At 38.2% G+C, this 27,324-nt stretch overlaps 1 protein-coding gene across 1 annotated transcript; it reads right to left on the reverse strand.

Moving 5' to 3' along the window:
• Positions 1–1,546: 1,546 nt before the first annotated feature.
• On the reverse strand, positions 1,547–27,004 carry BUB1B (BUB1 mitotic checkpoint serine/threonine kinase B). Its single transcript, XM_009710651.1, has 22 exons — positions 26,862–27,004; positions 25,192–25,251; positions 24,803–24,947; positions 23,689–23,885; positions 23,411–23,589; positions 23,098–23,291; positions 21,021–21,115; positions 18,580–18,806; positions 18,174–18,286; positions 16,377–16,474; positions 16,030–16,082; positions 15,126–15,210; positions 14,626–14,728; positions 13,290–13,576; positions 12,166–12,356; positions 9,879–10,025; positions 9,593–9,705; positions 9,148–9,309; positions 8,278–8,420; positions 6,569–6,740; positions 6,065–6,171; positions 1,547–1,858 (listed from the first exon to the last, which is right to left on the reverse strand). Exons 1-22 carry the CDS (start codon positions 27,002–27,004, stop codon positions 1,669–1,671), a joined length of 3,204 nt encoding a protein of 1,067 aa, XP_009708953.1. The 3' UTR covers positions 1,547–1,668.
• Between the last annotated feature and the right edge of the window lie 320 nt (positions 27,005–27,324).

Here is a 27,324-nt window from a genome sequence, read left to right on the forward strand (position 1 = left end):
CAGTGTTGCAGGATACAAACTGAAAAGGCTGAAAGTGAGAGCACAGCTAGTGAGAACCCCCAGACTTTGTCTAAAAGGAAGCTAGAAGATCTGCAAAAGAAAACAAGTTTCAACTAAAGGAAGGCACTATCAAACATGCAAGTCCTTTTAGAGCGAACAGAAGTTAGTCCAATGCATAGCTCCTAGTTGCTTTACCAGTCATCTTTGCTCTAAACTCTGGCTAGAGATAGAGCATTATTTCATCTGCTTGCTCAATAGATGACTAACTAATGACTTGTATTACAGGAAGCATTATTTGAGGCATTAACGGGCCAAAAAAAAATTCTTCAGCAGCACTTTACATTAGATATTAAAGCTTGTCTATCAGCTCATGAATTACAAGAGTATATGACCTTCATGAAAGGACTTAAAAAGAAGGCATTGAGTCTCTGGAAGAGCAAAAAGAGCACCGGTCAAAGCAAGAGGAGTAGCGATGGACATATGCAGAAAGAACAGGAAAGAAAAAGGTGCTTGTAGCAACTTAGAAAATACGGAATTAAGTTCCGGAACAGAATTTGGAGAGAGAACACTGACAAACAGGGGAGAATCAAACAGAACCATGGCCAGAGAATTTAACCAAATGAAAAAACACACCTAAAACACACTTAAAGCCAATTTAGTTTTATAGGGAGAAGAAATTACTAGCAATGCAGTCTTCTACTCTCACTTTCATATGTGGGAGAAGCTGTGAGGAAGTAATTTCCGAGTCTGAGGAGTTCCTCTACACTTAAGGTATGTAGCATCTTGGGTTTGGATCCTGTAAATTCTGTCCTCCTGAATAAAATGAAGCCTTTGTACTGGTTTCAATAATACAGTGCATAAAAGGTTAACACAAATATCTATCCACAAAATCTCCCACAAAAGCCTGCAAACACTTCAGCACATATGGCAAATTTAGACTTCAGTGAGATTTCTGAAAGATGCTCAACCCAGTCAGTAACTCTAGCCCTTGCAAAAGTAAATAAAGCACTTGCATTGAGAAGCAAAAATTTAAGTGTGCGTCTTTTTCACTCGTGACTTCATCTACTTTTTCTTATGACAATCATCCATGAGAGCACATTCCAAGTAGAATCATTCAAGCTGTGCTCAAGTGTCCAGGAAGTCCTGTGTGGTTATGAAAGCTGCCACCAAATGAGAAGCTTTTGTATCTAGCAGTCACAAATAATTCCCAGTCAGGCAGAAGCACTCCAGCATGGATACTAAATCAAGTCTTTTGAAACCGTCTGACAGTAAAGTTTAATGACAGAGTTGCTATCAAAATACAACTTTATTGATGAAACGCCAATTAAAAGACCAACTAAACATAGGACAAAGACATTTTGTTTCAGAGACTGCAGTGTGAACTATGTATTAAACACATTTTTAAGGAGCTACACAAAAAGAAAAGGAGGCAGTTATGACAACCAGTTTTCTCTGGCAAACTGCTCGGACACAGACCAGTTGATGTAGCAGGCTTAGGAGGTTATCTGTGCACTGATGCAATAGCAACATTCTTTAACAAGTCTCATGTGAAGAATTGCAGAAACAGCTACAATCACTGTTCATGCTTACATTTGAAAAAAAAAAATAAATAAAAAGTTAACAAAAAATTCCTCTCTATAATACAAACTGTATTTGTCCTCTGTGAAATCACAGGAAGTTCTCCAAGAGGAAAGTTTCTCCCAGTGCAGCTAAGGATTCACAAAGACGTTCTTGGAAACGGCTGTCAAACATGTCACATATTTCCTCTCTTAACTCCCTCAGCAGAGGCACTGTGGACTTACCATCTGCATTCAGAATTCTCCCAAAAAGTTTACTCCAGAAATCACTGTCAACAGTCCTAAAACAAATAGAGCAGTTTTCAGTGAAACAGTATGCACACACAACATGTCTGTCAAGATTTTAATTTATATTCAGCACTAAACACCCTGAGAGAACCAAGTCTGACATAATAATTTCACTCACATAAGTAAATGCAAAGGCAAACTAGGAATGTATTGTTAAGTTTATACATGTGGGCCCCTTTCTCTTTCTCCAGTAGGCTTCTGGATAGTAACTAGACAGGCTGTTCCACAGGTCTATCAAAACCACTATTTTTTCCAGTTACCTCTTCTAGTGTATCTGACCACTATCACCATTCACACTGAGCCACAGCACTTCTAATTTAAAGAAGTTACCAAGAGCATTCTTTGAACCAACAAAGTTGGCAGACTCCTTTCATGAATAAGGGGTAGAGGTAAATCTCATTCCCCCATTTGCAAGTTAAGTTCACAGGTCAATATTAAAGGAAAGCTGCGAGGGTGGAGTGGGGAAGAAGAGTGGTTCACAGCCAGTTTTACCTTCTTTTTTCTCTGCCTTCCATCTGCCAGAGTTCTTATACAGATAACATTTCAAATACAATTAATAGCAATAAATCCCCTCTCTCCCAGATATACGCACACAACATGAATAGAAAAAGTCTCAGAAAAACGGTATCAGAGCTAACCCTTTGTTCTTCAGTCTTGCACTGAAATCCATACGCCGCACTTCTGACTACTGAAGCACTTTTCTCCCTCAATCTAGGAGTTACATTGGCTTTTGAACAAATTATCTGTCTCTGCTTCATGTAAGTGACTCACAAAACAGCAGCAGCTATAGTCTCAGAAGGAATCCAGCCTGTACTATTACACTAGTAACTCTTACATTTTCTAGAGTAATGAAGTCATACAGAACCTAACCAAGAAAAAAACCCCCAAACTACGCAAGACTTGATGCCATTTTCTTCACGGACTTAGCCAAGTAAGGGGCATAGCAGAGAAGGTTACATGTGGTAAGGATGTCTAAGCAGTTAAGAGTGACAAAAATAGTCCTAAAAATTCAAACACAGCTTCTATATGCTACCTCACATAAGCCTGCACAGATGGAAGTTTCCTAAAATAGTATAGTGAAAACAGAAAAACTAAACACACTCCTGGAACTGAAAAAACTCCAAATCCATTCTTTAATAATGGTAACATGCTAAAATTCCCCTCCCCTGAAAAACAGGTTGTCTACCTTAGAGTAATGCTCAAAGATGAAAAAAGAAACTTGATCAGAATTCACATTCTACCTTTCCAGAAGTCTTTACTACAATGTTTAAGTGTTTTGCATTCATTCTGTCACCTTGTAAGTGGGTTCTGCTTTATTGAGGCCATTGGCCTTAGAATGATTTTGTGCTTTGCCTTGCAATTCCCCACTGCATTGGAATTTTGTTGAACTGGTAGTAAAGGTAGTGGCTTTACTAGTCATTCTACTATCTTTAAATTTGTTTAATACTTAATTATGAAGTCCTTTTTTTTAAAGTTTTCCTAAGAGAAGGAGGTCATGGTTGTTGCATTTAACACCAGTCAGCCTTCTAGTAAGCAGCCTTCTTTCTGTTTGTCACTGCCTAAATTCTCAGAACGTTCTTTGGGGAAAGTTATTGTGTCAATACAATCCTCAAAAAAATAACCCCCAACAAACCTAAACCAACTCTAAGAAACAAACAAAAAAAAAACCCAACACTTTCCGAGTCACTTATAGAACTTTTAGCAGAAAGGACAGAAGTAACATGATCTTTACAAAAGAAAAGTAGAATTACTAAAAGCAGCAGGAAAAAGAATCCTGTGTCTTCATGGGTGTTGCAAGTGTCACTGCCATGCATGGCTGTATGCAAAGGATAAAGCACAAGATTAATATCCATTAGCTGATTCTTCTCACAGGGAAGTGCTTAATTGGGCAGTCCCTTCTGGTGGATGATGATTCCCCGCAGCAGTAAACTTGCTTGTCAGAGATTACTTCAGAATTTAGTGAAAACTTCAAATTGACTGGAGGAAGTGTCATCAAATAATAAGAGCAAGACACACTAAAAGATCTGTGTGTGAATGGAAAAAAAGATTCAGTGCAGATTCCTTATCCCCACATAATGAAATGCCTCATTTACACTGTTGATATAAGACTTCAGTATAACATGTAACTATACAAACATTTCTTGGAATTCTTGATATTCAAAAATAAGTATAGAAGATGAATAATAATAAGTCTATCACACTTTCAGAAGCAAAGTAGAAGGCAGGACGGAAAATGGAAATTCCTTATTCATACTCTCAACTCCAAAGCAAAGTTATAAGCTGATGTATCCAAGTGAGCGATGAGCCATCACAGCCTGGTTCCAGCTACACAGAACGCATGCCCAGGCTTTACCTTCTTCCTCCTTAGTCTCCTCTAGTCCTTCACAGGTCTCACTCCCCTTCTACCCAAATCCCCTGCCAAGTTCTACCTCTATCCAGAATCCTACTTCTTTCAATCCACTGTCCCCAGCTTTGACTGATATTCCTTTCCAATTGACCCGTCCCTTCCAAACTCCCCATAACAGCCAGCCCTGTCCTTCCAAACTCAGACTATATTTGCTACTCTGCTCCTCGTGCTCCAGTTATCCAGACAGTTATGGCTATTTTTCCCATACCCATCCTCCCAATCAAGTCCCCAACACCCTGTTCCTACCTTCTCAACTCAGGCTTTGTGTGGCTTCATCTGCAGTAGCTCAATTTAATCTCTTGTAGAATTATTAAATAAATGAATAATAAAAATTTAAACTAAAAAAAGGCAACACTTATCAGAAATCTTTCCCTCTATCTCAACAGAATATTGTTAAAAACAGATCACGTTCTGATATGAGTTAATATACAGGAGTCCTGTTCTTCAGAGCAGGTCAGGTTTACATAGCTCAAAGATATGTCATGTTAGAATATCTGCCAGTAGAGAGCAAAAGCCAGTCTCCATCAATGATTTAGTTGTGCTTTTTTCTGCTTTTTTTTTTTTAAAGTATTTCTGAAACAAAGGCAGTATAAGACAAATATTTACTGCCAACCTATACATCATTGATATTCATGTCTTCAGAGACCAATCACCTTTAGTGATTTTGTTCTTCACAGCCTAGTCCTGTAAGTTGATCCTCTGAAGAAAAACCAAAAGCTACAGGGTACAGTATGGCATGCATAGGGAGTACTCAGCAGAAGCCTGCTACAGCCTTGTAACTGCTGGTATCAGTAGTAGAAAAACAGGTATGTGCCCAGTAAAGAAAAAAGTGGTTTTCCCCTGTACACAGCTTAAGAAGCTTTCAAAGGTTGACTACAACAAACTAGGACATGTAAGTAATGCAGGTTGCTAGGGAACCGGACAACTCCCAGATTGGTAGTAGGTTTTCTTAAGGCAATGGTTATAGAAGTATATCCACCCAGCAAGTGTAGCTAATATACCATGATCCTGAATGCAGATATCTGTCAAGTAATTTCTGTCATGAGCAGAGTGTTCTGGAAAATCCTTATGAAATGTTAAGGCAGAAAATTCTGCAGGATGTGACTAACAAAATGAACAAGTGTTTAGTCTAAAAGCAAAGGGTAGATAAAGGCAGAGTAGTCTTATAGCCAAGACATGTGGCTAAGAGAGCAGTAGAAATTAATACCTGAGGACAAACAGCAGCTTCCAAAAAGAAGCTGCTTGCACAAGCATCTTAAATTATAATTTTAAATTATTTTCCTTCTTGTACATGTATACTGTTTCTGCAACAGTTTCAGACAGAACCCTGGCATCAGTGTCTTAGTAACCCTAGCCTAGAATGAAAAAAACCACAAAACCAAAAAAACAAAAACCCAAACCACCAGCAGTAAACCAAAATAATCTCCATTTCAAAAGCAACATGCTCACATAGTTCTTTTTTCCCCGACCACCCACCCACTTACAAACTTCCCCAAGCTTGGTTTATCAAGCGAAAACGATAGAAAGGTCTGAAAGGATAGAAAAAGCAAAATCATCTTAACTGGACTGTTAGGCTCATATTCAGCTTTTTGTCTCCTACACAGCACTGAGGCTACTATACAATGAACGAGTCTAGTAGCTTCAAAATTTAAGTCCCCACAGAGCTAATGCTTTTGGCAACAACAGCACTAAGTTCTGTGATGTAAGCTTTGAAGATGGTACCATTGTAAAGAAAGTGAAGGAAGTTAGAAGTCTGTTCTTTCCCAGCAGCCTCCTCTGCAAAAGGACTTACTTTGATACATTTTGGCTGATTTTCCAGATGGAATTTTCTTGATAGACCTGGACATGATTCCCAAACAGCATCAAATGGACTATATCTGCAATGCCAACCAAGTCTACCTGCAACCACAACATCAGAAAGTTTAACTTCTGCCAGTTTCTGCAATCCACTACATTTCTGCTGGTGGTGCTTTTATACATTTATGTCTGAATTGGTCTTTGCATCAGAATCTTCCAGAGACCTGCTAAGCAAGAAAACTTCAAAAAGTAAAATTCCAGTCTTATTGTAGGTTCCTAAATAAATACAGTAGTATTTACAGTAGTAAATAAATACAGGAACTCAACAGCTCTGCTAGTCCCTTCACTTAATGCCAAAGATTTAACCAGATGAAAAATTCTCTTTAATTCAGTATTTATCGATAAGAGCTTTCCACAGCGATTGCAAAACACAACCTAAGAACACAGAGATTTTGTAAAGGAAACACAGAAACTAAGATGTCCTGCTAAACAGACTCACCTGATAAGGAAGAGAACTTTTTGCCAGAAGCTGTTGTCCATGAGCAGTCTGAGATATGGGAAAGCTGTTGGGCAAACTTACTTGAGACTGTAATCTCAAATCTAGACTGTGAGAGAAATCCACTATCTTCAGAGCTCTTGTCATCTCATCATTAGCAAATGGATCACAGATCCTGAGCAGAGGAAGCAAATGAAGTATAAGACAATCCAAACTTTGTTTTTTAAATGAAATTTAACAGCATAGTGAAGGTGAGTCTTAGCTATGTCAATGCTCCCCTCTGATGGTTAGCTTAAGAACTACTGCTGAAAGGACTACCCCTGGATGGGGAACCTGCTGGCAGCCTGAGGCTTAGAGATGATACTGGTATCTCCAGAGTAAGCAATGGGAAACACTAAAGGGTTAAGGATGATGCTGGTTTGATATTTGTCAGTTATCTGAAACACAGTTGGTGGAACAGGAGAATAGCTTAATGTTTAGCACTTCTCCCTCTCCTTCAAGACCTCAGAATACTTTATACAAGAAAGAATTAAGTTTCATAATACTTTAATAAACCTTTCCTAGTCTACACAGTAGGGAGGACAAACAGAAAGGGCAGTGAGAAGTATCTGCCTAGATGACAGTTACTGCCAAGACAGCAATATAAGCAGATCACACTTCTCACTACTGTTGTTCTTACATACTTGTATGCTATGAGTGGTTTTTGTAATTTATGCTATGCACTTGTCCTAGGATAGTTTTTGCTATCTAAAAAAAAAATACCATTATCCTAACTTTTTGGCAGTTTGGTTTGCATTCACCACAGAGAAATCCAGCAGGAGATATCCAAGTCCCTGTTAGATCAGTGACTTCCAAAATAAGAAGTGTGCACCGTAAAAGACGTGCAACACAATCCATTGGGCTGTGTGAAGAAAATATTAGAACTTCAGTAGCACATATCTGTAATTTATAAATCAATCAGATAATTGCTTTATATTTATTTTATTTATAACTTATAAATAAAATATTGGGGGTATATATATGTTAGATGACTGTAGGTTCAAAATAAGTTTAAAGTTAATAGCTATTTTTAACACATCAGTGAAGACTAAGAACATCTTCAGTGAATTTCTTCTAATGGTATTATATCTGAATGATTAGACATTCCAAACTTCTATCTTCCCACACTTAGTTCACAGATCACACTCCAAGACATACGTGACTTTGTTAACAGTGAAATAATAATAATACGGTTGAAAGAGGTTAAAGATGACGACTAGATCTGTGCATCAGGTTACAAGGTGGACTGTCATGGAGGCTAAGCAATCTGTTTAAGAGAGTGTCTGGACAGTCCGGTCCCACCTGCCCTTTGTCTTTTCTAATCTCCTGTTTTTCAGATACATAAAACCAGAAGGCAAGTTATTTACCAATATTCAGTCAGCTGTCCAGTACATTGGTAAAGTAGAAACTTGAGAACACAGGCAATAGCAAAAACATTTTGATTAGTATAAGTTTTACAACATCATTGTATAGTATTTCTATAGAAATAAACAAAAGAAAGGTTTATTCCTAAACAAAGTGTTTTCACTATTTTCAGAATATACTGTAGCCTAAGAAGAACTGGACTGCAATACCAGTACCCCAACTAAAGAGGAGAAATTACAAAAGCAGAAGAGCTGTAGTTGAAACTGAGTATTATCTCTATCCTCCCATATTCATAAAAAGAGACAAACCTGTCTCCCAGAAAGAACACCTCTGGACTCAGGTCTCCATGGACAATCTCCGCTTTGTGGAGCTTCTCTACCACACCCAGAAGATTATAAACAACCAGTAGGATAACCTCCTCTGCGATGGACTTACAGCCACGAATAACATCCTGAAAACAGGGAATAAACATGTATCTATATGCCATTCTAACTTAGATTAAGTGAAATACTTATAGCTCACCTTTTTTCCTTACTCACGTGTACAGAGATAACAGTCCTACCCTAAATTCAGTATAATCAGATTTCGCCCATGATCAGCGCAGCCAGAATTAAAAGAATCATGAGGTCTTATGAAGCACTATTATTCAGAAGTGGACAAAAGATGAGGAGGAGGAAATTGAACTGAAGACTGAAATCACTATTTAATTTGTATCCTATTTATACGCAATAATCCAAAATGCACTTACAAGACTATTTCAAACATAAATCCTTCAGCAAGACACTAAATGCTATGACTTTGCTACAGCAGACCGGAAGACTGGAACTTATTGAAAGATGCTAAAATAAACAAGAGTTTTAGATGCAAACCTCATTGTGGAATATAACGTGGTTCTTGGCTCTTGTTGTTTATCACTCATGAATAAAGAAAATATGAAAAATTGGTTCAAGTTTGTCTTTGAGAAGCACATGATCTACAAATGAGAAATCAGCTCTAACTAAGGCTGTAATAGTCCTAATTTGTGTATAGATAAAACAAAAAACAGAGGATCTAGATTGTGGGATTAAACACATGAAGCTATCTTCAGCAATGAGCATAACGACAAACAAAGCTCACTAATGGTACCCTATGCAAGAGTTCATGTCTTCTACAATTGTACTTTGTTTATCTGTACTGACCCCAAGCGTGAAGCGATTTACATCCCTGTGCAAAATAGCACAGCCATCTTGATACAAGTAACAGCTGCAGTTCTCACTGAAGCTTTGGTCAAAATCAGTATTCAAACGCTCCTGTAACTGAAGTGTGATATAAAAATCCCAAGGCACAGGCTGAGAATACACCTACAAGAAGGTACAGAAGAACATTTATTTTTGGAATAAAGTGAAAATTGCTCATCTTCATAGTCTTCTCATCCTCTTTTTTTTCTTCCTCACTTTACCAAGACAGACATTTTCCATAGTCAGAAACTTTTAATCTATATCAACAATTAGAAAGGGAACTTGAAGTAGCAAACTTCATGCGCAGAATTCAGAAATGAAGACCAAACTTACTACATTTTAATTTATATTGGCTGACGATTTTAACATTTCATGCTTCTTGTATAATAACCATCATATGTGTTACCTTTATTGCAAATCCCTTTGCATCCAGCTGGGGAAAGTTAGCTGGAATGGCAAAAAACATCTTGTATTCTTCCTTGGTCCAGTATTCCCATTTGATAGAGTAAGTCTCATTTCCTGTTATGAAAGTTTACATTTATGAGCTGTCACAGCAAATATATGTACCAAGGCTGTTCAAGTTATTCCCCATCTACACCACATAAAACGAGCGAGGGTGAATATGAAGTATATTTCAAACCAATTAGAACATAAATAAATCCCCTGTACTGCAGAGTGTCTGGCACACCTACCTAGCTCAACGTCTTTCTCAAACTCCATGACAGGCAGAGCACCAGCCTCCAAAAGAAAATTTGGAGAAGCAGTCAATGATTCTGGCACAGGATCCAAAAGCTTTTTACGCTGTTCAGCGCTCCACAAGAACTGAGTTACATCATCACCTAGGAAGACAAGTAATAGAAACAGATGAACTGAAACTAGCTGTTGAGTCTCTGTGTCTTGATTGTGTCTGTCAAAAAAAAGTAACCTGGATGTTAGAAGCTTTCATCTGCATACTGATTTACTGCATCAGCTTTCAGCAAGTCAATTAATCTCTTTCCAACAGTTTCTTGTTCTGTGAAGGGAACATAACACTCATCTTTGAAACTACCTTACAGACTATCTCATCATGAGGTCTCAATGATTCTACTGTAGCCTCGTGTAAAGTGTATCTTTCACAAGAGACAAAGCTCTGAATTAGATTAGGTACATCTGCTCAGGCACAGCAGAATTCAAACTCATCTTGCAAATTAACACTCCTTTTTTAAATCTATGTCCACAGTAAGTGATCAGTTTGTGATTTTTAAATGAAAGGTTTTATTGAAATTCACCCCTTCAAATACAGCAGGGGTTTTATCTAAGAAAAGGAAAACAAAGTTGGATTCCAACTCTGATGCTGACGGCAATGTTAAGAGTTTAATGGCTTTTAGCTCCTGGAAGACACATAAGATAATTACATGTAGGTCTGGGTTTATTTTCTTGCATAATAGGACAGAGAGAAAATAATTCCGTAGATGTTCATCTGTACAAAACCACGGTAGCAAGAGAAATGTTGATCTCAAATGATCAGGCAGAGTAAATCACAGCAGAACTAGATGGCTCCTACTGACTTCCTCTCCCAAAGACTATGATTAGTAATGGCTGACAACATTTTCAGCTTTCACAGTACAAAGGTAAGAATCAGAGTATCATTACTTCCTGTTCTGTTTATTTGAAAAGCATTGCAGTAAGATATTGCTTAGGAAGTAATTTTGTGAAAGTACAGGAAATACAGGAAACACTGTAGGTTGAAGGCTAAATAGGTGTTCCAATGTTTTACCAGTCACAAACCTATGAAATTTACTGGCATATTTTACAGGAATAAACTGACAGACATGTGAAGTAATTTTTCTGCTCTGTGCAGCATTAAGGAGCCCTCAGTAGAATTACTACTTTCAGGTTGATAACTGCAGTTCAAGGGAAACATGCAGAAAACAAGAAAAAAGCAACAGGAATGATCAAAAGTTTCAAAAAAAGGACCATTAAAACACCTGAACAAATGCCTTCTTTTTCTGAAAAGAATCTGTAAAGATTCTTCATCTTGCTTCAAAGATTAGTGCATATGATAAAAAAAATGAGCATAAGATCTATCCAAAATATTTCAGCTATTTCAGTGACAACACTCCTCTCCTAACTGTATTTTCATTCCAGTTCCCAAGCATGCCTCATCATAAAATAGTCTGCAGACACACAATAACATATTCATCTCTAGAGCAGATACACTGAGAATTTTCAGATACACGATTCTAATTAAAATATCATAAACTGAAGTCAAAGGAGTTAAAGCAGGTTAAGCACCTTGAAAACCGTCATTCAACACAAACCTAATTCTACAGGCCAGGTTTTGAAGGCTTTTTGTGACCATTCCTGTTCTAACTGTAATACAAAGATTTATAGCAGAGAGAAACGAAGGTCTTTGGCTAGAAGAAAAAAAAAAAATGAAGTTAAATAGTTAAGTACCAGTATTGTTTTGCTTCAATAGGAAAAAGAAACATACTGTGAAGCCACACAATAGTTTACAGCAAAGTTAGGAGTGCAGATTTGAAAACAAAATTATGCAACATCCACTAGATTTCAAATTCATACTCACCTTTTTCAACGTGGCACTTATCAGCATATCAGGAGAACACACAGTATGATTACAGAGAGAAAAAAAAAAAATCAAGACAAAACAAAACAAAGCTGTCTTAGAAGTTCTCACTACCGTTCATGGAATTTTTTCGTTTCAGAGTTTGACCTCATTACTCCTACACACTCCCTGCTTTAAGATCTGAAATAACATCTCCATCACTTTAATATTTACATCTTTTGGATGCTGACAAGCATGCTATACTGTATACCTCACTACTACTTCTGACAAGGGAGAAACAAGTTTAGTCACAAGTCAAAGTAATGGGAAACACACAGAAAGCAGAATAGAATATAGGAAGTACAGAAAGAGCGCCATAATTTAGTGTCAGCTGCAAGTTATTTGTTGGGAGTGAAACTCAGTTTAGTACTAACCAGTAACGGTTGCACTGATACCTCCAGAATCAGTAATGGTTTCAGCAGGCAGGCTCTGAGCAAGTTCCAGTTTCTCAGGAATGTGCAGGTATTTAATAGTAGATACTTGTGTAACAGAGGAAAGGGAAGATCCTGAGGAGACAGAAGAACCTGACGAGCGAGTATCTTCCAGGCTTGCTTCCATGATGGGGCTGTAAATGAAGTCATCAACTATTCAGAATTTCAGAAGATACAGCATCTAGATAATGCCAGTCTAGCAACTATGAAAGGATACTGTGCACTCCCAGACTTCTTTATGTTAAAGAAGTCCTTTCCCATCCTTAGTGGAAAAACGATAGTTATGTCAGAACTTCATTTTAGCTTCAATGATTGTTTATACTCAATCTTAGTCTACAAATGAATTTTATCTTCTCTTCCATTAAATATCACTGCTACAACAGAAGACATACTGAATGGTTATTACTCCCTTCGCTACCAAAATTCAGATCTACAGTGCTTTTAAAGCAGTGAAGGGTTCGGTGGGAAATAACTCTTGCTCTTCCTTCCTAATTATAATCAGCATGGTTTTCCCAGGAACAAACACCTTCAGCATGGTATACATGTTTACACACTAACAGCTAGCAAATCAAACTCAGTTCTAAGTTAAGAAAAGCCCATACAATGGATGCTTTTTTCTTTACAGTGATAAGAAACAGGAGATTGTTCTGCAGTTGTTTTTTTTCCTCCAGCTTTTCTCCTCTGTAGAGGAAATCTAAGCCATAATCACCAGATGCATTTTATATACTAAAAATAACTACAGAAGCATACAAGTATAAAAGGAACTGATGATTCCACTTTTAATCTCTGGTTACAAAGACAGAATGTGTTTATTGTAATTTGTTTGCAAGTTATTTGGTAGAAAAAGCATGGAGTTAAATCCTGCAGCAGTAATGCAAAAAAGTCAAGTGGGCTTGCCATTACCTCTTAAATTTGCTCAAGGCAAAATGGACTCCGAGCTAGAGAAACGTCTGTCTTCAGTATATTCTGATCTCTTCAGAAATTTGTTTCTTTAGCAACAGAATAGTAAACCCACAATCAAAGAAAGACACAGGAAGAGGGGCTTAAGATGCTTTGCTGTTAATTACCTCAGTTTATTTACACAAAGAGCTTCATTGTACACTCCCTCACAAACCAGCGTTTGCTGATTCAGAGGTGTGCTCTTGGATTCTGGACAGTCTTCCTTCAGGATACTCTGTGAAAAAGCGGGAGCTGGGACTCTCTGAGCTGCCACGCCATGGAAGGGCGTTGAGGCCAGATGGGCAGCCCTAACAAAGTCACACGTGTCTTCTGGGTTGGCACAAAGGGATTTGTTCTTGTAGGAGCCTGTCACAATTGCATCTTCAGTCAAAGGTTCAATTCCATTCAGCTCATCCTGAAAAAAGTAGGAAGAGACAGTGAAAAGCCTGTAGATTTTCTGTCAAATTTTCTTTTAATTTAAAAGCTGAACATTTCTCTCTCCCCTTTCTGCCACCCCACCGCCTTCCAACATGAATCTGACATTCAGTCTTCATGTACTCTACTCATATTGCTCATTTAAATTGAGTAAATAAATCCTAACTGTAACTGCAAATTTTTTTCCAACTAGAAAGGATAGCTTTGTTACCCTCTGCAGTGCTGCAGAGCTGCCATGAACTGTTAAAGGCTACTTAGTGTCTGCCACTGCAGAAGTGCATTTCAGTTCAGTTATAAGCACATTATTAAAGTGTTTACTATAATGCTGGGCATTGAAGACATATAGAACATACAAAGCAGAACTGTGCAGTTATCCAGACTGACTCGTAGAACCAAAATCAGCATGATGCTTAACACTGCTAAGTATTTCATATTGTAGCTGTACATAAAATCCTTCTCAGCTCAGAATAAAATCCTCCCGTGCAACCAGTCTAAAGGTCTATTGTGGCATGCAGTAACTAAGTCCTTTGGCGAGACAGCAACTACCTCTATTGAAAGCTTTACAAACATCTGCAAAACTGCCACATAAAGACACATAGCTTAGGAAACGAGATACAAAGGTTTAAGTTAGGAGTCAAGTGTATGGTACTTCAGGTGATGAATATAGGAGCTGAGTTGCTAGTTTGGATGCGTGGCAAGAAAACAGATGGAACATGAGGCAGCGTTTAAGAGTGCAACTCTTCATCACACAAACTTTTAAAAGTTTCAGCATGAGTAATCCTGGCCACCAATCAGTTGCTTAAAATTTAGAAGACTCCTTACAATCATCTCTGCACTGGCCACCTTAAAGCCTAATAAAACCATGAAATTTCCAGTGTAATCTTAACATCACCCAATTCATGCCAGACAGAAGTTTAGAATCCTTGTCATCATGTCAGTCCGGCCAATCTCACTCAGTTCAACAATAGGACATTCTATGTTGGTTTCTCCTTGACAGGAAATCTGCTATGGAGTAAATTGTTTCCTTACACAGGCTTCTGGTGTTACATTTTCCTTTGCAGTTAGAGAATCTGAAGGTTTACGAACAGCAAGAGGGCGTCGAGCACTTTTCTGTGTATGATCTGCAGAACAACTAAGATAAAGTTACGTTCTATTAAATATTTATTAGAGTAGCTTCCGATCTTCAACAGAGATTCCTCTCAAGAGTTTAAGTCTACTGACAATTTCAATCTACCACTTTCTACTACAGAGGTACCAGTAAATTGCAATATATACAGGTCTCCAGAATGAAGAAAGCTCATATAGCAGCTTAAATAGTTCTAGATTGAAGGGGAACAACAGGAGAGTACTTCCTCATCATGGAATTCTCAAGTAGAATAATGAAATAAAACAAAAAATACAAATATAAACAAAACAAAAAACCACTCCACATCCATACAAGAAACAGTACTGTATTTCAGCTGCTATGGAAAGTGGTTTGGTACTTCAGTTTTCTCTCCCTCTGAAATCTAAGTCTTGAATAATCCTACCTTATATTCTGATTTGCCAAAGCAGAGGATTCATCAAATATGGAGAAAAACATAGCAGGATTCGGTGGGGGAAGGAAACCTACATCTGTAAAGAAAAAACAAGAGGCTCTATTATATCAACTGTTTTTCCACAACAGTGTATTCAATGCTACTTAAAACATTTAATACAGTCTTAAAAATACCAGTCCTGGCAGGAAGTTACAGAACTAACATTTAAAGAAACCTATTAAAAAAGGCTTGGCTTTGTCATTTTAATGAACCACACTTTTACCACCATATTATGTTAGCTAGCTTGCTCTTTTTAGAATATGCTTCAGAATTTGTACCTTTTTTCCCAAGGCTGGCCTCATCTCTCTGTTCCTCTTGTTCAACATCAGAGTCTAAAAACACATTTTCCCTTTGTATATCTGGGCATACATCAAGAGACTGGATAACCTCTGTCAACAGTAACAGTAGTCAGTTTGGGTCAAAAGCAAATTTCTTCAGCATGCACCTTTCCCAACAACAAAACTGAATATACAATTTCCGATTGTATTCCTCTACCAAATCCTCTGAGGAAAAAGGAGGACTTAAGATAGTATCAATGTTAATGTTACCATTAAACTCTTTTACATATTTTAGTAACAGTGCATATATGAAATTGTGAAGAAAGCTCTTCATCTATTAAAAGAAAAAAAACAACTCTTCTGCTTCAAAGTCCTTTCAAATAGTGACAGTTCTCAGACATCAGATGTTCAGTCTTTTGCTGAGTATGGTTAAAGGCACTACTGGCACATTCTCATTTTCCTTCTTCTAATTCACCTAGATTTTTGGTTTTAGTTTGTTGCAGTCTTGCTATTTATATAAGAGAACACTTCCCTTTAACACAGCCTTCTCCTTAATGGTAAAAAATTTAAATACTTACCCTCAGAACAAGATGGTTTATGTAGTTGAGTATCTTCAGAGACCTGGAATTCACTGTGAAAAAGATACAAACTCATTTCTTATATTTTACACACCTTCACAAAACATAAGTAAACTTTGTAAAAAAGGCAAGTCAAGCTGACATACGATACTTGTAAGAAGTTAAGACCCTCAGACAAATAACTGAAAATATATAGAGACAGATTACAGATCCTGGTTACAGGCAGATACCTAGGGGCATATTCCATTCTGCCTGTGGAAACAGGCCATCTGCTAGTGATCCATGTTACTCATAACTGATTATCCCCACAAATTTTCTCATCACTGGCAAAGAAAATCCTGTATTACCTTTGCAACTGAGGCTGTTTCTCTCCAGCTTCTGTTGCACTGGAAAGAGTAAATCCTTGCAGTCCTAAAGGTGGCAAATCTTCTGGTGTCTCTGTTGGCTGTAGAAACAAAGCCATATTTTAGTTCTACAATGATGGAATTGCAAGCCATGCAGCAAGGTTCCAAGAACATATGATAATCCTGTGTACATCGTTAAAGCCCTGATAGATTATTAGTTGTCTTTAGCCATTTTTATTTGTATTTAATTTACTTCCATGAAAAAAGTCCATTCTTATAGCTTACTGTAGTTAAAATGCATAATTTTACTCTTTGCAACTGTATATAACTTTCATAGGAGATTTCAGTTATATTGCAACTATTAAAGACATATGTAAGCAGCTACACAGCTTACATCAAATTCACAACACTGTATTTCAGTATTTAAAATATTTACTACTAAGGCATTGTTTTGGAAATGGAAATGAGGAAGGAGGGAGGGGAGATAGAACATACTTTATTAGCCCAACTGATGACGTTGGGAAAAGGAAAAGCTTTAAAATAGTTAACTTTTACTTGTTATTTGCAACCTATGAAAACTGGGGTTTAAACACTACCTAGCAATGGCAGACCAAAGTATTCTTGCTTGAAAGATACTCTGCTCAATACTGGTCTGCATAGAAAAGAAAAAAAAAAATCTGCTATGTAAGAAAGCATACTACTATACATTGGAGATGAATCAGATATGGCTTTGTGTACTGGTTTTGGCTAGGATAGAGTTAATTTTCTTTGTAGTGGCTGGTAAGGTGCTATGTTTTGGATTTTTGACCAGAACAATATTGATAACACACTGGTGTTTTAGCTGTTGCTGAACAGTGTTTACACAGCATCAAGGCCTTCTGTTCTTCACACTGCCACCCCAGCAAGGAGGCTGCAGGCACACAAGTCAGGAGGGGACACAGCTCGGACAGCTGACCCCAACTGACCAAAAGGATATTCCATACCATATTACATCATGCTCAGCAATAAAATCTGGAGGAAGAGGGGGATGTTCAGAATTATGGCATTTGTCTTCCCAAGTAAACGTTATGCATGATGAAGCCCTGCTTTCCTGGAAACAGCTAAACATCTGGCTGCCAAGGGGAAGTAGTAAATTAATTTCTTATTTTGCTTTGCTTGCATGCACAGCTTTTGGTATACCTATTGAGCCGTCCTTATCTCAACTCATGAGTTCTCTCACTTTTATCCTTCTGATTCTCTCCTTCATCCCACTGAGGGGGAGTGAGCAAGCAGGTGTGTCGTGCTTTGTTGCCTACCATGGTTAGCCCACACCACGTTGCAACCCTTCACTTCTTTCCCCAGTTCCCGCTTCTTTTCCTGTCTTCTTTTGCACTACAAATTCTCTTATATAAAGGACATTGCACATGAATACAGCTTAAGAAGGAGCAATTTGCCCTTAAGCATCTGGCATACCTTTACTCAAAAAAAAATTTAGAAGTTTATACCTTAGCATAAGGTAACTTGTCCGATTGTTAAATAACTTAACAAAACTTGTAAAGTAACGCTACAAAACTTGAAGCCTTTGATTTACATTCCTGTAGTGAAAGGATATGGCTTGTCTGGGAGAAAAGAAATATTCCTCTGAGCTTTCATATACTGGGTGATGTATGTGTACAACAGACTGAAGCATCCTTTCAAAAAATGTTTAAAAAGTGCTAGCCAAAGAAACACATATTAGATATTGTTCCTCCTTTGGTACTTTTACTTTTTTATAATAAAATAGTAGATACTTGTAAAAGAACAGTTAAATGAGGACAGTACCTGTTCATGCAGTCGTTGCTGCTTGTCATCTTCTTCTTTCTTCAATTTCTTCTCCAGCTCCTCAATTTTCCTTTGTATTTCTTCCTTCTGCTGTGCTATGGCCTGCATCTCCTCTAAGGAAGAAAATCTTGTAAGGCACAATGCTTATTCCACATGCAATCTGTGGCTAAAGCCTAAATTGTTTTTAAAGGGGCTAAAACCTCTGGTCTCCTTTTCATGTTTCATGGCTTACCACGTCAAGCTGTCAGATTTGTTACTTTCTCTATACCTCAAAGCAGTTAAATAACTATTCCAGTAGAAAAAGAAAAGCAGCTGCAATAACAGACAGCTGTATGCTGGTAAGAAAGAAGTATAATTTTCCAATTCCATCTTCGAAAGTCTTATGCCATCCCATTTTGAAGCATACCTTCAGTTTTCTTTTTTGCTTTCTTTCTGTAGATTTCAGCTCGGATCTCTTCCAAAGAAAACTCTTCGACTCCAGCGTAAACTTTATCTTTACAGTACATCACTACCTCTTTCTTTTCTTGAGTATCCTGCTGATAATTTTGCACTCGCCGTAGTGGGTCCTCCTCTTTCTCAGGTTTGCGAGCACTTAAAACACGGCTTATGCTGGGCTCAATTCTGCAGGGAGTCCTAAAAAAAAAAAAGGCAGTTATTACTTTGATTATATGTATTTTATTACTTCATTGTACTGCAGAAAAGCAAGCATAGGAGATAAATTTCAGAATCTAGCTGTAGAATAGACATTCTGTTCTCTTGATAGAAAACACAAACAAGAAAAAAGGAATGATAGCACATAAAAGCCAAGCATACCAACTCAGAATTGTGTGATGAAAAAAAAACCCCAAAGCCCATAACAAAGTGTTAATATGGCCCAGTAAAGAGCAAATAAAATTCTTGTGATACTCTGAATTGCTGTGCATTCTGGAGCAGGATCTGTGTTTACCTTAGCTCCACCGATCTGTGTGACCACACAGGTGACCAGTCCCTAATCATCCTGCAAAATGGAGTTTATCTGGGAGGGGGGAAAGAATCAGCAGGTCTTAAAACTGGAAGATCTTGGACTAGATTAAGCCTGGCATTTTAGGTTAAGAAAAAAGGGGAGATTTAAGAGGCAATAAGAGGGGAATTTGCTTAAGGAAAATGTTTTGTATGTTGAGTGACAGAAATTAAATACTCCATTACAAAAAAACCAAACAAACACCACAAACACAAAAAAGACCACCAAAAAAACCACCCCATCACTGTACAGTGAAAGGACTCAGGAGCAGTCAATTTCTTAGCTTGAAAGTGCTTTCTGAAAGTGCTACATGCTAATTTCAGGAGAGAACCACCAGAATTTCTGCAGATGCCAGTAATCCAGATGACTCCAGCAATTATCTGTACCTCAACAAAAGATGATCTGAACAACTGACCTTGAGAAATGCATTCATTACTTGTGGCCTGAGTGAATAGTTAGTTCAAAAGAAAAACACAGTGGACAGTTCCAAGACATCTGTTTTGGTTTGCATGTGAATGGACTCACAACCCTAAGACCACCTGGGAGATCATGCAGCAAACAGGTGCTCCTAATGGTGGCGGGGGTTAAAGCTTTTATTTGTGTGGATGGGGGCTTGTTACCAAGATCACTACAGGGTCCTTCTACCCAAATCTCTAGATGACAACTGATGGCATGATTTGCATCATGTTTACACAGTTTCAGTCCGACACTTTCAGACTTGATTTGGTTGATGGCCATGGCATCATGAGGAAACGGACCCAAAGGTAGAAAAAAAAAATCTGCTTTTAAACTTTTAACTACATAGTATAAAACTACGTACAAACTCTCTGCTCAGGTTGCTTACAGCCAATTTATCACGATGTTCAGTTCCCACCCACTCCTTCCTTTTCCCTGGTATAAAAAGATGCTACCTTCTGTAAATAACAAGTGTTCGTCTAAGAGAGACTGGCATGTCAAGAGATTTAATTCCATGGCATCACTGACTTTCAGGAGCAAGAAACAGTCTTATAGCTTAGACGGAAACTTGATTTTTTACATATTCTTAAACTAAATTATGACATGTCCTTGGTCAGAGCTACTCTGCAGTCCACACACAACATACAAAAGCCACAGGAGAAAAAAAAAAAAATCCATGCTGTTAGCCACCTTTCAACATTCTTTAATGATACGCAATAAGCTGTCTGTGTTACCAAACATTCTTTTCCACTTCTCTCTTACGAAGAGCCTATGTATTCTATGGCCATCAGCAGCTACAGAACAAGAAAGTTAAGCAGCTTTGCAGAATAATGCATTTTCCTCTGCTGTAACAAAACAGAGCAACCTCATCTCCTGGGATTTATCAGCATTTCAGTGAGCACTGTACAAGCAGGAAGGTAATTTCAGGCAAAACAGCATACTCCCCCATAACCTAAGCAACACTGTTGTCATGGAAACTTGGATAGCTTGTTTCAGAATAAAACTCCAGATACAGTGAGCCGAGTTCCCAAGATACAGGAAGACGGTAATAAGTCTGTCTCAATTCAGGGCTGCTTTCATAGCAAAGAGCATCCTAAGAGAGGTAACTGTTTTGTGTAAGCACACCGAGTTAAACTATTACACTAATTAGCATATATAAATATGATATAGGCTCCCACATAATGAGCAGCAATAGTCAAATACTTCCCATGTCCTTATGCATCCTCCACTGAAGCCTCTGCATCAAGCTAAAGCACTAAGAGCTTCCAGGTTGACAGATTTTTAGATTCTTGTAGATCTAGAGGATTGGCTACTTGGCAAACCAGGTTAGAATTTTACGAAGCAGCTTTGACAATTTCAAATGCAATCCCCATTTCAGACTGAAGACTCACATGACTTGTTGCTGAGCTGACTCTTCCACATATGGGGTGAAATTAGGCAGTGGGCAGGGCACTTCTATACCAGAATTTGCACTACTGCGAGGACGCTGAGGAAGAAAAAGTCAATGTTAACAGCTTAAAGATTCATTTTTAGACTCTACGTTCCTCTATACTCTGAATCTCCCTTTTCCCAGTGTTTGGCTCATTTGTAGTTTTTGTTATTTAAAAAAAAATTAAACCTGATAGACTCTTCCAAGATTAATTAACAGGATTAATTCTGTTCTGATACGTAAAAAGTTACAGAACACCAGCTGAGCACTACCACCTGAAAAAGCAAGACACACTCCTGCATGTCCTCATCAGTACCTAGTTTCTGCTGTTCTGAAGGAGTGCTGGTCAAGCTGGGTATGCCAGTTGCTCCTCTTGTTTGTTTTCCAGAAATGCTATAGTCCTCATTTTTCAGCCAAGACTATCCCAATTTTATTATAGTATTCCTTCTGCTGTCCATCAAGAACCTCCAGGCTTCTCGATTTTCCTCTCAGATGTCATGCCAACACCACAAAAATCCCTTAACTGCTTCTGGGGTCCATTATTTAAGAGAAGACAGATGGAATTTAATCTGGCAACATGCTACTCTCATCCGCCTACTTGAAATTCCCCTAGACTGTTAAGCAGAAAAAGTTACAAGGTGCGGATATTTCACAAACTGACTTTTCTACCATTTTTCATACTTAGCCACCTTCTCACTGGCAATAAAAGAGAAGCCTCTCTCCTCTGTGCAGCTTTTAATATCTCAAAGCATTCAGAAAAAGGTTATTCTTTCACCGTAATACATGCCAGAATGAGCACCACACTTCAGTGAAGGGGAATTAAACATCCTCAACTCTTCTGTTAGTTGCAGTTTTGTTGTTTTTTTTTAAAAATTAAATCTAACAAATTTCATGAAAGGAGGAACAGAGAGAACTCTAAGGACAGACATTAAAAGAATACAGAAGTATTTGGGGATCAGAATGAATGTAAAGCAGCCCAAAGCAAGGCAACTGATAAAAGAAGTTTTACATTAATAATTCTTCCTCCTCATTCTTCTCAGCTAAATTAAACCTGTGATTTACTGAACTTTTCCATTCACTTAATTGAATTGCTTTGTATCTGGCAGTAATTCTTCCTGGAGTTTCCATGAATTTCAGCCATTTGCTTGCCTCCCTTCATCCTAGTTTTTTTTCCTAAGCTTCACTTATAACAACTTCTCAATATAGAAGTCTAATATTTTTATCATCTGATTACTTTCTATTCTTCCTCTCTAATCTACAAAGAAAAGGGGAACACTGGGGGTTATCTAAGGATCTGTGAAACAAACTTGATTTCACAGGATTAATTTCCTTCAGATAATGTCTTTGATCATTTCTCTAGAACAGCTTAAACACCTGTAGCACAGCTGCTTCTTTTCATGTCTCCAGCATTAGATTAAACCATTGGAACCTAGTTTGTCATCCTTTTTTCATCTACTGGCAAGCTTCCCTATATTGTCAGGATAAATATTCCATTGATACAGTAGTTCTTGAATTCTTTTGATCTCCAGTCTTCTGTTTTCCTCACAAGCACTTCAAAACAGACTAACAGAATGCTGTACATGCCTCATTTTCATAAGACGACAGGCAACAAGTTCTTCCTTCAGGTTGTATTGTATGATACCAATTTCATTCTTGCTCTTCGTTCTTACAGAATTAACTGATGCCTGGCTTCTCTCCCTTTCTTTGGCTAGTGTTTTCCCACCTACATTCTTTTCTGTCCTCCAAACAGTTTGGCAGAGCATATCTACCAATTTTTCTGGTTAGCAAGAATTATGTCTTGATTTAAGAACTGTAGAGAGTTTTTTAAACTTATTCTGGCAATATCAGCTTGCTAAACTTAAATAGGTTACATATAGCCAGAGACACTTCAGGAAGAAGCTAGGAAGATCTGTAGTTACACACAGACACAAACCCCAGGCAAGGGAGAAAGAATATGACCTTTGCCTCAGGGATCAGAAGAAGTCATCAGCTTACACACACCTTTTTCTTTTTTGCCAGTCCATTTTGAGACTCCTTACCCTGCCAGAGTTCCAAGGCCCTGCGCTTAGCTCATTCTCCTTGGCCCTCGGAGGTGGAGGTGCTGTCCATGGCTGTGGTGTAAGTACGGGAATCTCAGGTCTGGAAGCTGAATTTTCATCAAACACAGCAAAACCTGGATTATTTGCAAGCTGTTGAGAAGTTAGAGTCTGGAAGCTTCTGTTTTGGTTTGTGGCTATAAGCAAAAAAGATTTATGCAAATTAACCTTTAACTATCACACTCAAGTGTAAATTCCACAACAAAAAGATATAACTCTTCCAATAATAACACACGGTTTCAGCAACTGAACGTACCTTTAAGTGCATCTCCTACTCGACTAATTGGGGCTATCATTTTTTTCTTCCCCCTGCCTTTTAGATCTGCCAATGAGCTTCTCTGAGGTTCTGCAGATCCCAGAAGACCCGTATCTTCTTCATCAGGAGCCTCCTCAAGCCCCAGTAGTGCCTGCCGAGAAACACGTGCCTGAAACTGCCTAAGAAAAATATTGAAATCAGCATAAACTTCACTGTACCAGGCATCCACTGAAGCACGTAAGACTACTCTAAGTTCTTCCCTTTAGCTGGAAGCTTACCTGTGATGGGACTGGAGTTTGTCCAAAGGCTCAGCCTTGCGCTGAAGACCTTCCTGGAATATCAGATCTGCTTTCTTAAAACTTCCTCTAGCCTCAAGTACTTCTGCCCATGTGATGTAGAGGAGTGCCAGGGTTGTGCCAATTTCCTGGCTATGTAGGTAACTGTACAGATCCAAGGGCTCATTACAACAATCTCCCTGAAACAACCAAAGAATTTCAGTAATCACATTGGACTACAAAGGATTTCAAGTCAATGTCTGCATTTTGATGCCTCCTGCAAGACTCCATTGATTTTAGTACAAGTCTTACAGGAGCAGCTGTAAGGCCAGGACGTACAATAGTATCATGTCACAGAGCACAAGGTAAAGGAAAGGAATTCAACAGGAGAAGAATAATAATGAGAAAAACCTCTGACTGCATGTATATATTTGTCAATATTATTACCAATCCCTTAATTCTAGCCCACATATTCAAAGTCAGTGATTTCTTAGAATTTTTTTTAATCGGAGATAATTCAATGATTGAATTACGTCATATTAGTATTCCTGAGAATAGTTATTTTAGTTTTAGAAAAAGTACAACATATTTCTTATCAGTTTTGGAACTGGTCAGTCAGCTCAGGAAGCTAAACCTGGAGAAAAGCTACTTTAAAATGACAAGAACAACAAAAACTATAGCAATGGAGAGACAAGGTAAGACCAGAATACACTCAGCTTGGTTTTGCTTACCCACAGGATGTGGATACATGACAGTTAGAAGTTTAAATAACTGGTAGGACAGATGACACACCCAAAATGTATCTTTAAATCACTTTCTTTTCTCCTTAAATAAATAATCAAGCTCTCAGTCAAACTACCTTTTCCAAAACAAAACTTATGGAATTTGTAGCTGTCCAAACTGAATGATCCTAAAAAAGGTCTGAAGATCCTATTGAAAATGAAAAGTGGAATTCAAGAGTAGGTAACACATTTGTAGAGAGATACTTCTAATATTACACTAGTTGTACAACTTCTTCATTGATTTTGTTGTCACAAAAATCAGCTTAAGTGCGTGCAAATGACATGACAAGTATCAAGAAAAAGCAGCACCCAAGACATATTCACAAAACACTCACAAACTTGAGCCAGAGATTAAGATAGCGGGGATCTTTGTAGTATCGCTGCTGTGCATTGAGTGCTTTCACTGCCCTTTCCAATATTGCTGCGAGATTACTCTCCTTTCCACCTTGTGGGAAGGTTTGCTCTGTCCACTTGATGTACCTAGAGATGAAATATATTCATAGGAAGTCAGTTCTGCATAAGATCCAAGGCTCCTGTTTCTGTACAACGTAAGGAAATTTAGAAAAAAGTTAGGCATATTATTGAAACACAACATATTATTAAAAAAACTGTTACAGAATTTATCGTTTAATGAGTTTCTTATTAAATTAGAATATTTTTTCCCAAGCTTTTACAAGGATATCTGACCTTTCTATTCTTTCTTCTGAAATAAAAGGAAACTTACCGGTCCCAGACATCCAGTGGATCATCTCCAGAGTAAAATCGGATTTCTGATTCAAACTCCCTAAAAAAAAATAAAATTATCCATCCAATAAATACATGTGTATAACCGTAAAGATGTTTTCTACACTGTAAACTAAGACCTATGCTCTCGTTCATATAATTTTGTAGGTCTACTTAAAAACAGGCTAGGTTAGCATATATTTAGGCTTGAGTTTTACTGAGACCAGAAGAATAAAAAAAAAATAAGGTTTTGCATTCTTCTTCAAAATTAAAAGACTGGAAAATGTTTCATTATTTAACAAGAACAGATCTGCATCTTTCCAAAGGATATTTCCAAGAATTTCTACTACCCTAAAGCTTATATGGTCTCCCTTGACAGAAGGCTTGTTCTGTTATGAAGAGTTATTAGCAGACAGATATATTGTGAAATTTCATTTTTGCACAAAACATCCCTCATTTAAGTATAAGAGGAGGGTGAAACACACACACAGGATGATGGAAAAGCCTGGTGATCACACAACTATAGAACTGCATCAGAGAGCACAGTGAAGGCACATCTAAGCGGCCACACTGACAGTCATAATCTTGTCTCATTCTTCAACTCCCATGCATCATTATAATCCTACAACACGACTTCACCCTCAGGAAGTACACAAAGAAAGAAAAACCCCTTGCACCTTGAAGTTAGACAAGAACATTAGCTTGTGTTTAGCAGTGGCTCTAACTTACAGAATCATTTAGGTTGGAAAAGACCTTTAAGATCATAGAGTCCAGATCCTGTAAAGTTCCCCAGGCAGTTCCTTATTCTTGGAAGGCTCTGCTCAACCATAACACCTCACAAACATAATGAGTCCAGTTGGACAAACGCTCTTGCAGAGCCCAGTACAATAACAATTCCATGGCTTTCCATGAAAAAAAATCCAGATCCAGCTGATAAACACTGGTTCAGTAACTACTGGGCAGGTGTTCATAGACCTGATGACTTCACATGAAATCACTCAGATGGTGCAGCATGACAAGCACCAGTGCTTCCAAGTCTGATAACACAATACAGACACAATATGCAGACTCTTCACAAAGTCAACTTGGCCTTCACAGTGCATGCAAATTTGAATATCAGACAACGGAAGTATAACTGAATAGGTTTGGGACACAAGATACACCTTGAAGTCATAGAGTCATATCTGTGGAATACTGTATGCAAGACAGACCAAACCAAAGCTGACTTTGCCCACTCAGGTGTCTTTGCAATCCAGAGAAGGCATACGGAGATACCTGTACTGTGCCTACATTATGATAGTAGGAAGTATTTATCTCCTAAGAAATACCCTGCTTCAATACATTATTGTAGGAAAGACAAAAAAACTCTCTTCTTTGTAACCTTTTTGTATTTTTCTTAATGAATACATTTAAAAGCACAACCAAATCTGCCTAGTGTTTGCTGTTTAAATACTCCCTTGCAAACCTAAAAATAGTAGGCTATACTGTACAGCACACACAGCAAGTAGGCCTAAATACCTGGAGTATGATAGTAGCATAGACATCAGTTATTAAACTCCTGTTCTTTTATGCTCTTTTTAATGCCTATGAGATTAACACGGTTAAATAAGACATAGAAAAATAGATGAGAAGGCAGGAAGATAAGGGGAAAGGTGTCAAAGCATCGCTCACTGCTTTTTGAGTGGAACCGCGGTGTGGGTGGACGTCTCCCGCTGAGCCAGTGCTTCCTGCAAGGTGGCCATGACACGCCCTTGCCGGAGGGGCTGCACGTTCTCTTTGCTCAGCTCCCACTCATCGTTGCAGTCCTGTGACATGACAGCCTCTCCTTTAAATTCTGCGTGAATAACAAAAACAATAAGGAATTGGTTCATTAGGTAGGATACTAACCTGAAGCCTGACCGATCCGGCTTTCATTAGCCGATCCACCACACACTTTCCGCGTAGCCATAAGCACAGGTCCCCAACTTTTAGAGGGAAACGGGCGTTTAATTCCCCTCCACGGGAGTGATACGAAACAAGAGCCAAGCACTTCTTCTCAACCAAAAATCTCAGGCAGCTGATGTTAGCAGAAAAGGCTGCTGAGATTTAGCTGTTTCCCCTCCCACCTGCGTGCTCCCTCCCTTCCCCCGAGACC

This window comes from Cariama cristata, unplaced genomic scaffold (assembly GCF_000690535.1).
Source record: "Cariama cristata isolate BGI_N322 unplaced genomic scaffold, ASM69053v1 scaffold4762, whole genome shotgun sequence".
In the NCBI taxonomy this organism is placed as follows: domain Eukaryota; kingdom Metazoa; phylum Chordata; class Aves; order Cariamiformes; family Cariamidae; genus Cariama; species Cariama cristata.

Coding starts and splice junctions, on each gene's coding strand:
- BUB1B (XM_009710651.1), bottom strand. CDS start 27,004: ATGTCACAGGACTGCAACGATGAGTGGGAGCTGAGCAAAGAGAACGTG. Junction 23,886..24,802: donor TTAATCTCTGGCTCAAGTTT/GTGAGTGTTTTG, acceptor TGGTTGTTTCAG/GGAGATTGTTGTAATGAGCC. Junction 14,729..15,125: donor TTGGCAAATCAGAATATAAG/GTAGGATTATTC, acceptor ACTTTATCTTAG/TTGTTCTGCAGATCATACAC.